We start from the raw sequence: 15,719 nt of genomic DNA, 5'->3' as shown, positions 1-15,719 counted from the left end.
TGTGCCATTCGCAGTGGTGTGCACGCACATATTCACACAGAAACATGACATTTGGGGCCTCTTATTGTTGCCCAGTTTCTGTAACTTGGAGGCCTTTGGCAGTGGCTGAGAATGCAGCCTCTGGGGGCAGAGTGGGCTGCCATGTGGCGTGTGGCCTTGGCCAGTTTCTTGACCTATTTGTGCCTCTCTTTCCTTCTCTGCAAATTAGATAATGCCTACTTTGTAATGCCATGATGAACGTTAAATCACTGAGCACGTGTAAGCTGCTTAGAGCGGGCCCTGCTTGCAGCAGGCACCCTGGAGATGGGAGCTCTTGGCTATTGGTCTGCCCACCCCCACAAGTGTGCAGATCCGTGGGGTTATGGTGGGCTCTGCATTTTTTGTCTGCCCTCTGAAAAGCTGTCAAGCCCTGAGTTTGATGATACCTCATGGATTCAGGGAGCCCCAGGGGGGAGCAGGGTGCAGCCAGTCCCACCTGGCCTGTGGCCACCAGACCAGGAGCTCCAGGAGGGTGCTGCATGTGCCGCTGAGCTGGGTTCGCAGCCCTGCATCCAGCACAGGGCCCAGCCTGAGCAGATGAGCATGGGGAAGCATAGGCATGGGAACCACACAGCCCTGGGATTACATCCTAGCTCCAGCCCTCACCCAGCAAGACTGCAGGGAGGGTGAAGTGCAGGCCCCTGGGCTGAGCACCTGCCCCTTCACCACTGGACAGGTGTCCCTGGGCCTCTCTGACGTGCCAGATGCATGCTTTGCTTCCTTGCCTTCCTTCAGAAAAGTTCTTTAATCTTTGCTGATGAGATTCCCTTACTCTCACATTCCTCACCTTGACAAGTAATTTAATATGGTGCCTTGAGCATTAAAATGAGGATATTCAAATCTGTGGGTTCAAAGGAAGAAAAGCAATTCACTCATTATCCATGGCAATGAAACCCTGCAATGCCCTGCTCATAAAGACACAAACCTTCCCAGCCAATGAGTTCTTAATACTAAGCAACTCCTCTTAAGAAAATAAAATTTCTGGGAGGCTGAGCGTGGGTTGCCATTTACTCAGGAATTTGGCTGTGGGCAGGGTAGGGGAATGGAGATCCCTTCGCTTCAGCCATCGTGAAAGCAGGTGGCCTAATTACTGAGCTGAACAGCCGTCCCTTCTCGAGAGCCAGTCCCCAGGCACAGACAGCCACAGATATTTTCTAACCTCACTTGGGGCCTGAATCGCCTGAACTAGGTGCTGGGTTATGAGAACAGATGTTTCCAGGAGTGCCCAGTCCCTGAGGGAGACAAGCCTTCGCCCTCCCCTATTTGAAAGCTGAGAAAACAGATTGGGAAGGGGCCCCTCACAATGGCCTTTGACCCCTCGTCGCCCAGCCAGGCCAGCCCTCTCTCCACCTGTGAGCCTGCCATGTATCCAGAGCCTAAGGCCCTCCCAGGAGATGAATGGGAACCTGGTTTCACCACGAGTCTGGGGCTTGGCTGGCCACGGACTGCCCTGGGCAGGCGGACATGGTGTCTTTGGGCCTGGCTGTTTCTCCTGAGAAGGGTGCCGTGGTAGGGAGCAAGCTCAACCTCTGCAGATGTCCCTGGGCCTGGAGCAGGGCACCTCCTTAGCCCTGATGGGGTGCTCTGAACAGACAGCCTGAATGGCCAGATGCCCATAGGGCCTGACCTCCCTGTTGTGGCTTAGGGCTTGGGAAGGGAACACGCAGGTCCTGCCTGAGGTCCCAAACACCCCGGACATCCAAAGCACCCACTGGGTTCCACCTGTGGGGCTCCTTGAGGGAGAGTCGGATTTGCTTTTGTGAAAAGATGAAGGAGCTGCAGGGCACTGCTTCCTTGAGGGGTGCCTCGCTGCTGCTGGCGCTCAAAACAGGCCTGGGGCGGCGGCCTCCGTCCTCATTGTGGGGGATGCAGGAAGGCAGGACCCCGATCCCCAGTTGTTGCTTCCTGTGCCTACTCCCCGAGAAGGGACACCCGTCACGGAGATGCAGGCTGACTGCTGAGGGAGGGAATGGCCACTGATGCAACATGAATGAACACACAGGGTGGCTGCGTGCTTGATTGGGGGAAGCTGCCTGCAAAGTTGCCTTAGGAAGGACGAGGGGGCTGCAGGGGGGCCGTCCTTGTCCAGGGCTTCCCGAGCTCCTGCTGTGGCCCTCTGCTCAGGTGCCCCTACCCTGTGAGATTTCTCAGTTCTCTGTACCTGATTATGGCTTCCTCTGGGCTTCCGTAGCGTCGCTCCACTTCCTAATTATAGCCTCCTTCCTGGGTCGGCATTTTAAGAAAATTTACCTTCTTAACTATGCTTCAGTGTACAGCTCAGGAGTGTTAAATATTTTCAAATTATCATGCAGCCATTACCACCATCTGCTTCCCCAACTTTTTCACCTTCCCAAACTGAAACTGGGCACCCATGAAACACTCCCTCCCATTCCTTGTCTCCCTCAGGGACTGAGCACTCTTGGAAACATTCATTCTCGTAACCCAGCACCTAGTTCAGGCAATTCAGGCCCCAAGTGAAGTTAGAAAATGTCTGTGGCTGACTGTGCCTGGGGACTGGCTCTCGAGAAGGGACCGCTGTTCAGCTCAGTGATTCGGCCACCTGCTTTCGCTATGGCTGAAGCGGAGGGGTCTCCATTCCCCTGCCCCGCCCACATCCATTCTGTCTCTTTGGATTTGACCAGTGTAGGTGCCTCAGATCGGTGGAATCATAGGTGTTTGTCCTGTTGTGCCTGGCTTATTCCCCTTGGCATAATGTCCTCAAGGTTCATCCGTGTTGTAGCATGTGTCAAAAATGTCCTTTTCTTTAAAGGTCGAATAACATTCCATTTTGCGGATAAGACCACATTTTGTTGATTCATTCATCTGTTGGCGGACTTTTGGCTGCTTCCACCCTTTGGCTATTGTGAAGATCACTGCAGTGAACATGGGTTTGCAAATATCTGTCTGAGTCCCTGCTTTCAGTTCTTTTGGGTATAAACCCAGAAGTGTGATTGCTGGAGGTCAGCATGTTCTGAAAAGACTGTCTGTTGAGTCACCGTCAGCTCCATAACCCTAAACCCTAGCAGATAGCTACCTGTCAACTACTGAATGAATTTGGTGAATGCTAGAATCCGAACTTCCAGGATTGTCACAGGGCAGAATAAGATAATTAAAAGTTCATTGCAGAGTATTTATCAGTAACAGTATCAGTTCAGCAAACATGGGCTGTGTGTGTAATGAGATGGAGAAAATTTCGTTTGGAGAACTCTTCTAAGGGAGGGAATTATCTTTGCAGGAAACACTTTGATAAATTGCTTGCGGGAGAGTAAGATCCCCAAGGGAGTTTGAGGCAACAGAAATGATGGCTGAATTCCTGGGGCAAGGAGAGAAGTTTCTGCATCTCCTCCGAGAGGGAGGAGGAACAGGAGAGAGAAGAATGGGGATGAGGCTGATGCTAACAGTAGGCGACGCTTACTTAATACTACGCACAGGCCAGGAGTATGATTCCGTGTGCACTCCTCGTGATGGCCCTGTGAAGTTAGCACTGCTAGCATGCTCGTCTTACGGATGAAGAAAGTGAGGCCAGGGACTTTAAGTAAATTAACCAAAGCTCATTAGTGGTGGTGCCAGGATTCAAAGTTGGGCTGAGTCTCCAGAACCTGCCCTTTTCAGCACCAAGCTCCACGAAGAGAAGAGAGGGAGCAGAGCCAGTGAGGGCAGGGGCTGTTTACTCAGGGCCGGGCACCTCTGCCAGCCTCAGAGCTTCAGCCACAGCTCCCAAGCCCTCGGATTCTCTACTGGGGGAGGACGGGATGAGTTAGACATTTGGGTTGCTGTGGAATGAAGCAAGCAGCATGTGTGGACCGGAGCCAGGAGCAAGAAGACCCTGAGCAGTGAACCCTGAGAATGTGCAGAAGCCGTCAGCAGGCCCCCGGGCATCAGGTGCAGGGAGGTTTGCTGAGTCTCACAGCCACTGCGCTGTGCTGCGTGTGGAGGGGCTACGGGCTGTGCTGCTGAATGAGGCGTGGCCCCTGCACTCCCACCTGGGACGTTTGCTCGTTTAGTGTTCATTTATTCATCAGGCAATATATATTGAGCAACCTCTGTGAACCAAACACTGTTCTAGGCCCTGAGACCAGGTCTCTGCCTTCATGGAGCTCACAGGCTAGGACTGAAGCCAAGTAACAGGAAGATGACGTGTCTAGCAGATTGTCATGGGATACATGCGCGCCTTCTGCAGGGTTCCTGCAGGAGAAGCAAGGTCAGGTTGAGATATAAAGTCAGGAAAGAGAAGAGGGCAGGGAAAGACATTTCCAGGCAGAACACAGAGTGTGGGAGGGGAGGCTTGGAATTCAGAGAGAGCACACAGTATTTGGGAAGAATTGAAATAAGTCCAAAATAGCTGAACTAGGGCTGGGCACCGTGGCTCACGCCTGTAATCCCAACACTTTGGGAGGCTGAAATGGGCAGATCACTTGAGGTCAGGAGTTCAAGACCAGTCTGGGCCAACATGGTGAAACCCCGTCTCTACTAAAAATATACAAAAATTAGCTGGGCATGGTGGCGGGTGCCTGTAATCCCAGCTACTCAAGAGACTGAGGCAGGAGAATCACTTGAGCCTGGGAGGCGGAGGTTGTAGTGAGCCGAGATTGTGTCACAGCACTCCAGCCTGGGTGGCAGAGTGAGATTCTGTCTCAAAAAAAAAAAAAAGGCTAAAATAGGACACAGGAGTGGGTAGGGGTTCCCGAGCCCCCAGGCCAGCATGTTGCTGACCTTAGCCTGTACTGCTGCTGGTGGCTGTGGTGGTGTGACCGACTGGCTCTCTTGGGCAGCCTTCTTGTCTGGACAGCCCTCTGTGACTATTGCATTGGACCATTGATGAGGGGGATATACCCACTCTGCTTAGCACCTCTGAGCCCAACTCCCCCATGAGCCAGCAGGAGAGACCCAGGGGCCTCCATTTCGTGCTGCTCCCTCCCTGTCGCAGTGCTCAGCCTCTGCTCCATTCTACCTCAAACTGCAGGAGCTTTGTTCCCATAGGACTGTCCCCAGGGTTGGCCAATGCGATTCTCGGGTTCTATGTTGCTGCCTTCACCAGAATTTGAACCTCTCAACTTCAGAGTGCATGGCCCGCCCTTCCTTCATCCTCAAGGCCACACCACCTGCTGTGCTGCTTGGTGTGCTTCAGGTGAACTGGATGTGTTTGTTGAATGTAATTAATTTATGAAAGGAAGAAGGAAGGTGGGGTGTTTTCTCCACTTTTGCAATCACTAGAGAATGTCAGAAACTAAAATTTTCTCCTTTTATTGCAACTTAAATGTGGTGGCTTTAACTTATGTAGGAAAAGGGAAAGAGGTTTACAGATCTGTTTTGAGAATCACATTGGCTGTTTAATACTAGCGCAAGAGAGATTTCTGTTTTCTACATTTTTAAACCTAATTTCTTCATCCACTGATACTTGCTGAGAGACTTTATGGCTTCCTCGATTATGAGCTTGCTTAAGTGAGCTCGTTCTTAGTAATATGTGTAATTACATCAAGAAGGATAACGGGACCGACGTGAAACCAGCATGAAACTGACGCGTGTCAAGGAACTCATGGGTTGTGTTGAACGGTGAACCAGTTTGCATATTTCATTAAGGAAAAATAACCTTCCATTTCTCTTTATTTTCCCCAGCAAGAATAGTTGTTGGATTAAAATTATCCCAGTGGATTTCCCTTTCTTACATAACAGTAGTTTAATTTACCAGATTTGAGGGGTAGGAGGAGAAGCACTTGCTGTTTTATATGCCCCTGATGTCCACATACCCAGGGTGATGTCATAGTGGTTGGTTAGACAGTCCCTTCAGAAGAGGGGAGACATCTGCTGTAGGAGGTTTCCCATCTGAGGGTCTCTGTCTAGAGACTTCTAGACGTTCTTCTGTCCCTGGGCTCGGCAGGAGTTGCGTTTTCCTTGACCAAGGCTCACCCCTCCCTGAAGCGCAGCGGTGAGGCGAGTGTGGAAGGACTCCTGAACCAGCTCGTCCTGGAGCACCTGCAGCTGGCGCCTCTGCAGTGGGGTGAGTACCCGCCAGCCGCCCATCGATTCTGGGTGGATGTGCTCCTTTTCTCCAAATGCACGAGCAAGGCCTTGGGGGGTGTGGCTAGGCACCCCAAATGTTGGTGAGTGCTGAAGGTCATCATGGGAAACCTTGGGGGAAAAAGATGGGCTCACTATACTGCACCAGCACCTCTGTGTAGGGGCATCTTGGTTCACCTAGGCGGGCAGCTCAGCACTCCGGTGACAGTGCAGACATGAGAAGGGCTCAGTGCTGGTCAAAACAGGTGCAGCAGGCAGATCTTGGCCTACGTCTTGACTTGCACTTACTATAGAGTGGGCCGTCTTCCGAAATGGCAATTGACTGTGTCTGGCGGGGTGTGTGCTCTGCAGCTGTTTCCAGAACTGAGAGTAGCTTGGGATGGCAGAAGAGAACAGGGTGTGGTGAACCCCTTGTCTTCACCCCACTCACCACGACTGTGCATGGACAGCTTTTCATGCTGTCTGTGAGGAAAATTGTTTGGTTTGTAAATGCCTCAACTCAACATTGTGTTCAACCCCAAGAGAACACCATTACTGGACGCTTAGCACAGTTTATTTGACTGCTTCTTCTTGTTGCACCTGGAAACTTCCACCCTACAGTGTGCCTTTCTACATTGAACTCAAAAATATTTTGCTGAGAAACAAGCTTAGTATTTCTATTGAAGTGAGAATCTTTATTATCTGGAAATTATTTAATCAGCTCATCTATTTTGGATCCCCTGCAGACAGTCAGTTGCAAGCCTATATATCCCCTTTCTTCCTCTTCTTTACCCAAGAGGTCATTGTGAATGAGTAGCTCCTCTTTGATCCAGGATCCGGTTCATTAATAAATTTGTTATGCCCCTTTCATGGGCTAGAGACACACGAAAATGATTCCAGTGGCATGAGGAGAAAACAAGCCTTTCTCCTTGCACTCCACCAGCCCCCTTCAGCCTGGAGACCCCCTGATCCTGCAGAGGCTGCCTCCTGGCTCCTCACAGGTGAAAGCTGTCGGGACCAGGTGGGCACCGTCGTGGCGGCTGTGGGTTTCCATTTTACACTCGGGTTCCTTCTGTGGACTCTTCCTCCTCTCTGAGCCAGCCTGGGTTGCAGGAAGGAAAGGCTTGGTGTTTCTGCAGAGGGTTTCACAGTTTGGTTCTCTGGAGGCTTCCCCATAGCCCAGCCACTTTTCTAGGTGGAAATGTCCTATATATCTCCTGATGACCTGGGCACAGTCAGCTGTGTCCCTAGACTCAGACAGCTGAGCCGGGAAAGACATCTGGGCCCCCCTGGCCGTGGGGTGAGGTCAGGCCCAGGGGGATTAGCTGTATTTTATCTATTGCCAGAGGAGATTCCACCAGGCGGCTATGCAGGACTTTCATGGGGCAAATGAGCGAAGGAAGGGCCACAGGCAGAACAGGGCCCCAAGAGCAAAGAGCAGAGTGACTTGGGGTGGGGAGGTGGGCAGCAGGTGGGCTCCTCCCTTCTATCTCAGGGTCAGCAGCCCCAGCCCCAGGTAAGGGTTTTTGAGATGGCTTGGGGACCTTTGTTTGGGTGGGTGACCAACGGGGCACCCAGGAGCAGAGCCCTGGGGGAGAGGTTATGATGGTACAAGGCTGAGCGGGCAGAAGTCCCTGCAGTCGGGAAACAATGCCCTTCCCAGGGCACGGACTGCCCTTGACACTGTTCTAGGTGGGCCCTAAGGGTAAGGAGGGTTCTGGAATTGGAGAGGCTCAGGACAGAGAAGAGGGATATATGGTGTGCTAGACACATTTACAAATGCCATTTCACTTTGATTCCGAGCCTCAGAGCAACGTGTGAGGTTGCCATGGGAGAGGTCCATGCCGCCCTGAGATGGAGAAATGGAGGCTCAGGGTGCCTCCCTGATGCAGCACATCAGATTGGATTGTTGAGCATCTCCTGTCCCAGGCATTTTGCGTAAGAGCTGCCATGCACTCCTCGCCACGGTCCCGTGAGTGAGGTTTTCTCCATTGTCTACAAACAGGGAGGCTGAGGCTCAGAGGCTGGCACTTGCCCCAGGGACTCCAGAGTGAACAGAGCTGGGAGCACTGCGTTACAGGCCACCAGGCCTCCACCAGCCAGGGACGAACCTCAGCCCAGTGCTGCCTGAAAACTGGTTGGGCGGCTGGAAGAAGCCTGGGCAATTTGGGAATTTCAGATGAAGAAAAGCTTTAGTCCTTAATGGTCATAAAGGTCCTTTCTGTTCATTTTGCCCTCTCCCCTGGGTGTACTAAGAACACCCTTTAAAAATTTACAATAGTGGGGAAATTAGAGAGAACAGTGGACAATTAGAGCCAGGACTAGGAAGTTGCTTTGGCCCCGGGATGCCTGTCAGCGCAGAACAGCCTGGAAGCTGCACACGCCTGTGTGGGCAGAGGTGCCTGCTGGGAGGCGTGAAGGCTCTGTGCCGGGCTCAGCCCCCTGCTGCATTACATGCTGTTTCCATTTCTTGCCCTAATTTTCTTCCTCTTTGTACTAGTTTATTTTCTGTTGCTTATAGCAGAATACCTGAAACTGGGTAATTTATAAAGAAATGTATTTCTTGGTTATAGAGGCTGCAAAGTCCCAGGTCAAGGAGCTATGTCTGGCGAGGGCCCTCTTGCTGCTGGGGACTCTGCAGAGTGCTCAGGTGGTTCTGGGCATCACATGGCGAGGGAGCTGAGCATACTCATGTGCTAGCTCAGGTCTCTCTTCCTTTTCTTACAAAGTCACCATTTTCCCGTCCATGAGAACCTAGTCATCCCTCAACACATTAATCCTTGAATGAATTAATCCATTCATGAGGGCAGAGCCCTCACAACCCAATCACCAATTAAAGGCTCCAGCTCCCAACGCTGCCACACTGGGGATTAAGTTTCAACATGAGTTTTGGAGGAGGTATTCAATCCGTAGCACCCTTTTTTCATAGGGAGGCTCGGGGAGTTCTTTTGGAAATGTAGTTTGGTTCAATGGCCTCTCAGGATCAGGCAGCCCTGGACTCAGATCCTAGCTCTATCATGTGTTAGCTATGTGACCTTCAGCACATCACTTCACCTCTTTGAGCCTGAGTTCCTTCCTTTATGGAATGGGATGATGCCTGCTGCGTAAGTTACTCCAGGGATTACGTGAGGTGATGTCTATTACATGCTCAGTGCAGCCCCTGCCTCCATGCACTATTGTTTCCTCTGAGACCCGCACCTGTCTCCTCGCCACCCTCCTACCTGCTGTGCTGACTCCCTTTCCCCATAGGTGACGTGGGCCAGTGGTGGGACCAGGCCTGTGCAGATGCATACTGGCCCCCACAGCAGGGCTCAGTGCAGGGTGAGAGGTGACATTTCATTGACATTGTTGACCTTGTTTCACTGCAGTCTCTGGGGGAACAGGTAGGGGGACAGGGTAAGAGAAAAGAGCTGTGGTTTTCACTGCACTCTTGTCTGAACACAAAGGCCTTCATGGTGCTTCAGTCCCCTCTGTGGTGTAGTAGAGGCTTTGGTGGAGCCAGGGGTCCTGGATTTACGTTTCGGTCCTGCCACGTGCTGCGTCAGGGAGGCACCCTGAGCCTCCATTTCCCCATCTCAGGGCGGCATGGACCTCTCCCATGGCCACCTCACACGTTGCTCTGAGGCTCAGAATCAAAGTGAAATGACATTTGTAAATGTGTCTGGCACTCCATAAATCCCTACCGCCTGCAAAACAATGATTTATTATAATCACTTCTGTTTTAAAAGCTACAGAGTCTTTTATGCAGATATTTCTGTTATTCCTGGAAGATGAGCCCAGTTCTAGGAGCCATATACCCGAGCCTTGGTGTGAACACTCACAAGGGGCTCTCCTTGAATCTGTGGCATTCATCCTCACCACCCCCTTGCCCACCCCAGGGACTGGGCAGTGCGTAGACCCCCTTCCTGGCATCTATGCATGGTGGGCCTGCCATCAGAGGGAGGCCCAGGCAGGAGCTCTTCAGTCTGGGGGACAGTAAGGAGAGAGGTGAGGCCCTGCGGCCTGGAGTGTGGCCTACGGCATTAAGAGGTGGTTACATGTCTTTCTTGCTTTCAGTGAGTCGGAATTGGCCCAAGAGCTGCCATCTTTTTCTGTCTCTGTTCTTGGAGAATTTGAGAAGGTGGTTTTGAGGTCTCGTTTGCATGGCATAGAGAGATGGTTAGCACTTGGGAGGCCGGCTCTTTTTTTCATAACTAAAGAAAGGTGGCCTTGCCTTTGTTAGGGTGGTGGTTTGAGACACAGCACTTCAGCCATCTGAGGACAGTCACCAGATGTGGCTGAGTGACTTCATCATGAGACCAGAGCAGATCTATTTGCTAGTTTGGAGACCATGATAATTCCCACTTCAGCAGATTGTTAAGCAGCTCAGGTGGTATAAAGGGTGGATGGGAGATGGGGGCGCTTACCACATGCGATGCTCTGTAAATGAGTGCTGAGCAAACCAATTGGCAGTCAGATCTATTTTTGTTAAATTATTAAGGTTTGAACAGAAAATACATCTGGATCTAAAGGAATTTGGGTTCCCTAAAAAGACTAATAAAAATGAAGTTCAACTTGTCTTAATATATTCTATCAGGCAAAAGAAACAAATTTCCCAGGGTGGGGTAGTCCAGCTGCTGCCACTCCTGGAGTGAGCGTGTGGACAGTCTCTCCAGCCAGAGGCCACTGGAGGAACCTCGGGAGGGCAGGAGGCTCCTTCTGCAGCACCACGTCGTTTCTTCCCCAGGCTTGCTTTTTCTGTTTGGTAATTGATGGTGTTTGGGTTGCTGGTTGTGGGCACAGAGGCATGTTGGCAAATAATGCGAATATAATCCCTTTATGCTGGAGAAAATGCATGGCTTTTAAGAAACAATGCTAAGATCTGAAAGGCATTTCTGCCTTCAGGAGGTGAGCCTGTCCCTGCGGGAGCCCCAGCAGCGAGCAGCTCAGCCGTGCTCATTCAGTCGCTGGCGGCACCTGCCAAGGCCAGGGCCTAGCACGACAGTGTGGAACCATTTCCAGAAACGGGGCATGATATTTTCCTGTTTGCAGTGTCACAGTTTATCTCACTATTATCATATCTGGCTGTTTCCAGTGAATGTGTTAATACATACATTTTGATTCGATTTTCTGACTAGACAAGTTTTCTAGTTAAGAGTTACTGCTAGGTCAAAGGCTATGAACCTTTTTAGGGATCTTGAGACGTTTATTCATCGCATGGGCACGTGACTCTCGATCGTGATGTGGACACTGTTGGAACTCGGATTTCCAAGGTGATCTTCCGAGGGGGCACAGGACACTCAGCCTTCCCCTGTGAGGAGGGTGGGGAGTGCAGGGAGGGTCTGGGTCGGGTCAAGTCCTTAAACCTTAAATGGGACCCCAGCACATTCTTGAGACTTTGCAAGTCCTAGGGCATGGGAGCTGAACTGGGTAGCAGGGGTCAAGGTGACTCCAGCCCCCTCCCCAATGCTACAGCTGGATCTGTGAGCCCCACTGGGGCAAGGGTCTTGCCATGGCCACCAGGGTATCCATTTCCACTCCTACTGCATTCCGCCACTTAAGAGGCCCTTGGCATCTTTGCTTTGCTTGGGAGCCATGGCTATGCCGGCCGCCTGCACACCTGAGTTGGTCTCTGACTGCAGCAAGATCACAGTAAAAGCCTGCAGGGACCTCGGCTGAGTTGAATGGCATCACTTCCCAAAGCAGCCTTGTGGGGGTTTTCCATTTCTGAGCAGAGCCTTCTCTTTGAGCATTGTTTGGGATCACACATTTATGTATCTGTGTATATACAAAGAGAGAGAGAACAGGCACCTTGCCCTGTGACTCATAGTTCAGGCCCTTGGGATGTGGAGGAACAAGCAGACACGGACCCCATGGAACGATCTTGGCTTCGAATCCCACAGACCTGCTTCTGGTCTCAAGTTTGCTGTGTTTTGCCAAGTTGGCTGAGTGCCCTGAGCAGTTACTTATGCTCTGAGCTCTGGTTCTCTGTGAAGTGTTGTGACTCACCCACCTTGCAGGGATGTTGGGAGAATGAAACAAGCTAACACAAATAATTCCTTGCCATGTAACCATTGCTCACAAATCGAGCATTTAAAATCTCCCTGGTTTCTTTCTCTGTCTTCTCTCTCTTCATTCCCTCGAGGAACTCCAGGCTAGGAGAGGGGGTGCGTGGTATAGGACAGCAGGGCCAACACAGGGGAGGCCTGGGGAGAGCCTGCGGGGGCCAGAGCAGCCTGATCCTGCAGGCAGAGGGCATTTGGGACGAGGGGAGATGGCTTTGAAGGGAAGGGGCTGGGGTGGTGTTGTGGAGGGAGCTCTCTGTTGGGTTAGAGAGATGGGTGATTGGGTTGAGTTTACCATCTGGGCAGGGACAAGTGGAGAGTTCAGACCTTAGCTAGCCAGCCACAGTGTGGTGGTGCATGAGAAAAGGGTGAGTTTTGTCTGCCCCTCACTATGACCACATCCTGCACCCTCCTTCAGGCCCACCAGGAGCACGTGTGGTTCAGGGTCTGCATCCCGGGACACAGCCCAGGAAGCTCCCCTCCAGTCCTGCGCAGTGGAATCCAGGTCTCGGACCCACCCACTCCTCACCCCCAGCCAGGGCTTTGGGGCTGCCATGTTCCCTGCGCCCCACCCCCCATGACCTGGGCTCCCCTCACCATTCTTCCAGAGTCTCCTCCAAGGACGAACTAAGGCTGCAGCTCCCTAGAAGCCCCCATGGCCTGCGGGAGATTCTATCACACCCGTAGACTGCCATGCCGGGCCGGGCCCTCGTTCCGTGGCAGACTCAGTATCCCCAGCTTTGGCCTGGCCTGACTGATTCTTTCTCTGACTTAGAGCAGGCTCACTAATTCAATTCAAAAAGGAAAAGGTTCTTCTTGAATTTTTGAATTTGTATATAGTTTTGAGACAGGGCTGACTGCCCAGGCTGGAATGCAGTGGTGCAATCATAGCTCACTGCATCCTTGACCTCCTGGGCTCAGCGATCCTCTCGCTTCAACCACACCCAGCTAATTTTTGTATTTGTTATTTGTATTTGTTAATTTTTGTAGAGATGGGGTCTCCCTATGTTGCCCAGGCTGGTCTTGAACTCCTGGCCTCAAGCGATCCTTCTGCTTTGGCCTCCCAAAGTGCTAGGAGTTCAGGTGCGGGCTAGCAGGCCCAGCCTCTAATTTCAAAGCAACTGTTTTGCAGTACAGATCACCTGCTGGGCCAGGCGTGAGGTCTTTATGTTGTTATTTCCAAGCCCTGCCACAGCCCTGAAGGCTGAGGTTCTCCCATATAGAGGAGGAACTTGAGCTCAGCACAGCTGGTCTCCCCCAGCACTGCACAGCTGGGAGGGAACAGCCTCAGGTTCAAATATGAGTTCCTTCCACCAGAATCTCAACCTCCCGCTAGATCACTTCATGAAAGGAATATATTCTCATGGTAGAAGATGAGAGAAAATCAGAAAACATAGATAAAAAAATAGCCTTTCCCTATCCCCAAAACAACCTCTAATTCATTTTTGTGCATTCCCAAGTCTTTTTGCTACTTTCCAATTCTAATTTTGTCCATAGGGATGATCCTACTGTATTTATACTTCTGTGTCCCTTTTTATGCTTGACAAAAGTATACGCATTTCCCATGTTATAAACACGTCTCACACATATCGTTAAGGGCTGAACTATATTTTATCAAATGAATACAAGATAATTTAATACTTGTTCTATTGTTGAACATTTAGATTGCTTCAGAATGTTTGCTATTATAAAAGTTCTATGTAGTGGCTTTTTCCTAGAGCCTTTTCGTGTTTTGGGGCGATTCCCTCAGTGTGGATTCTCAGAAGTTATTAATATTTTATGGGATCTTGGCAGAGAGCAAAGCCGTCAACTTTATTGTGTGATGATGACAGCAGTTGCGTGGCTCGGACTGGCATGGAGTCAGCGCTGAGCCAACTGGGGTCTCACAGCCTCCGCTGCACCCTCGTGGTGAGTCTTGACTTCAGCTGGTGGTCAAGTCCTGTGAACTTGGGTTTCCCTCTTTGCAAAGTGGAGATACTCAGTGGAGGTTTGAAGAAACCCCCAGGAGCCCAGCAGAGAGCGTGTTCCTGAGGCTCACAGAGGCGGGTGTGATCTTTGGGGGCTGTGCTGTGGGTGCTGATGCCAGACTACGGGCAGTGGGGGACCACCAGAATCTCCCTGCTTCTGGGGCCTGAATCCCAGAGTGAGTGTGTTCCTGCTGCAGAGGGTCTGACGGCAAGGCAGGAGGCAGAGGGCAGGGCTGGGCCAGGAGTAGGGCCACACTCACAACTGGACCCGAGTCTGCACATCGGGCTGGGGCTCCCGAGACCCCTCCGTCTCAGCCCGTGAACAGTCCTGGAAAGGGTGTGCTGCTCCCATCCTCCAGGTGGGAAGAGCAGGAGGCAGGGCTGGACCTTTCTGTGCCTGCTGCAGAAACCCAGCGTGCTCCCTGACTGTCTATTTTGAGGACCATCTTCCAGGCGTTTCCATAGAGACCCGGTCATGGTGACTAATGGGGCTAAGCGTTTGCCATGCAGATTTGAGTGTCCCACGACTGTGCCACCCTCCGCCTGCCTCTTCCACTGCTAGCACTTTCCTCTTTATAGCTCTTTGTATTTTCTCAGATGCGTCAATGATTGGTCTGTGCTGTCTTTCATAGACATCCAGTGAATACAGATTAGGTTTTAGCCACATTATGGAGTGGATATTTTCAGTACACATTCTCCAAATAATCACCAAGCAAATCCCACCGTGAGCTCCAGTTCTGAGCTGTGATGTGAAGGCTGCACATGTGGGAACGAGGGGAACACCAGCCTGGGTGGCAGAGCAGCCACCTGATGGCTTGTGTGCGGGACAGTCCTCTGCCTTATCTTGGAGGAGATGTGGTGCTCTCACATTTGGGGAGCATGGCTCAAGGTCCAAACTCTTCATGACTAAGAGAGTATAGCAGACAGCAGATACAAAGGCCTAGAAGAGTGAGGTGGGGCTGGACATAGTTCATGGGGACAAATGATTGCCGTTGATGGAACCTGGAACCACAGGGAAGATGGGTGGGCTGGTAAGGAGAGGGAGGTGAGGCTGGGGGCCTAAGGTTGCATGGAGGAGGTTGATTGATTGATTGATCCATCTATTCATTCAATAAACATCTGTTGATCACTACTCTGCACCAGGCACTGTCCTCAGTGCTGGGGACCCAAAAATAAACTCAATCCTTGCCTTAGAGCAACTCTCAGCCTGATGAGGGCTGGGGTTCCAGATCAGTCAGCAGGTTGTTTACACAGATCCTGGTATTTGCTGGCCTCAGAGCTTGTGCAGATGTCCTGGAAGCAGAGGTGAGAGACAGACTAGAGCCTGACCCCCAGCTGCCGCCTGACCCCCAGCTGCCACCTTCCCAGGAAGGAGTCCCGGTACGCATGAGGATGTGGCTCAGAACCCATGGGCCTCCCTGGGGACAGACCACCTGGAGCAGGCTGTGGATCCCATGGTGTCTGGGTGTTGCTGCTTCCATCCGAACAGCACCTTCTGCCCTGAGCCAGCTCTGTTCAGGAGTCTGGAGCCCATGGGGCCAGCAGCCAGAGCCCTGCCTGGTGCCTCTGAGGCTGAGCTGCATCCTGGTGCTTTCTGGGGCTTTGCAGAGAGACATGTCCCTACCCCAAGAACGTGCCCTTTCATCAAATTGTGTAACATGGACATCATGTG

The 15,719-nt window shown here is 51.7% G+C and overlaps 1 protein-coding gene across 3 annotated transcripts in view; it reads left to right on the top strand.

Moving 5' to 3' along the window:
* Positions 1–15,719, top strand: part of TRAPPC9 (trafficking protein particle complex subunit 9) — a 736,107-nt gene that overhangs the window by 579,874 nt on the left and 140,514 nt on the right. For all 3 annotated transcript variants that reach the window (XM_058444536.1, XM_058444535.1, XM_058444534.1), the window contains one exon: positions 5,937–6,037. In XM_058444536.1, coding sequence (XP_058300519.1) covers positions 5,937–6,037 — 101 coding nt within the window. The remainder of the gene's footprint in view (positions 1–5,936; positions 6,038–15,719) is intronic.

The sequence above is a fragment of the Hylobates moloch genome, unplaced genomic scaffold (genome assembly GCF_009828535.3).
Source record: "Hylobates moloch isolate HMO894 unplaced genomic scaffold, HMol_V3 SCAFFOLD_9, whole genome shotgun sequence".
Taxonomy (NCBI): Eukaryota; Metazoa; Chordata; class Mammalia; order Primates; family Hylobatidae; genus Hylobates; species Hylobates moloch.
The sequence above is the reverse complement of the archived record's forward strand: the minus strand, read 5'-3'. Positions and strand labels throughout refer to the sequence as shown.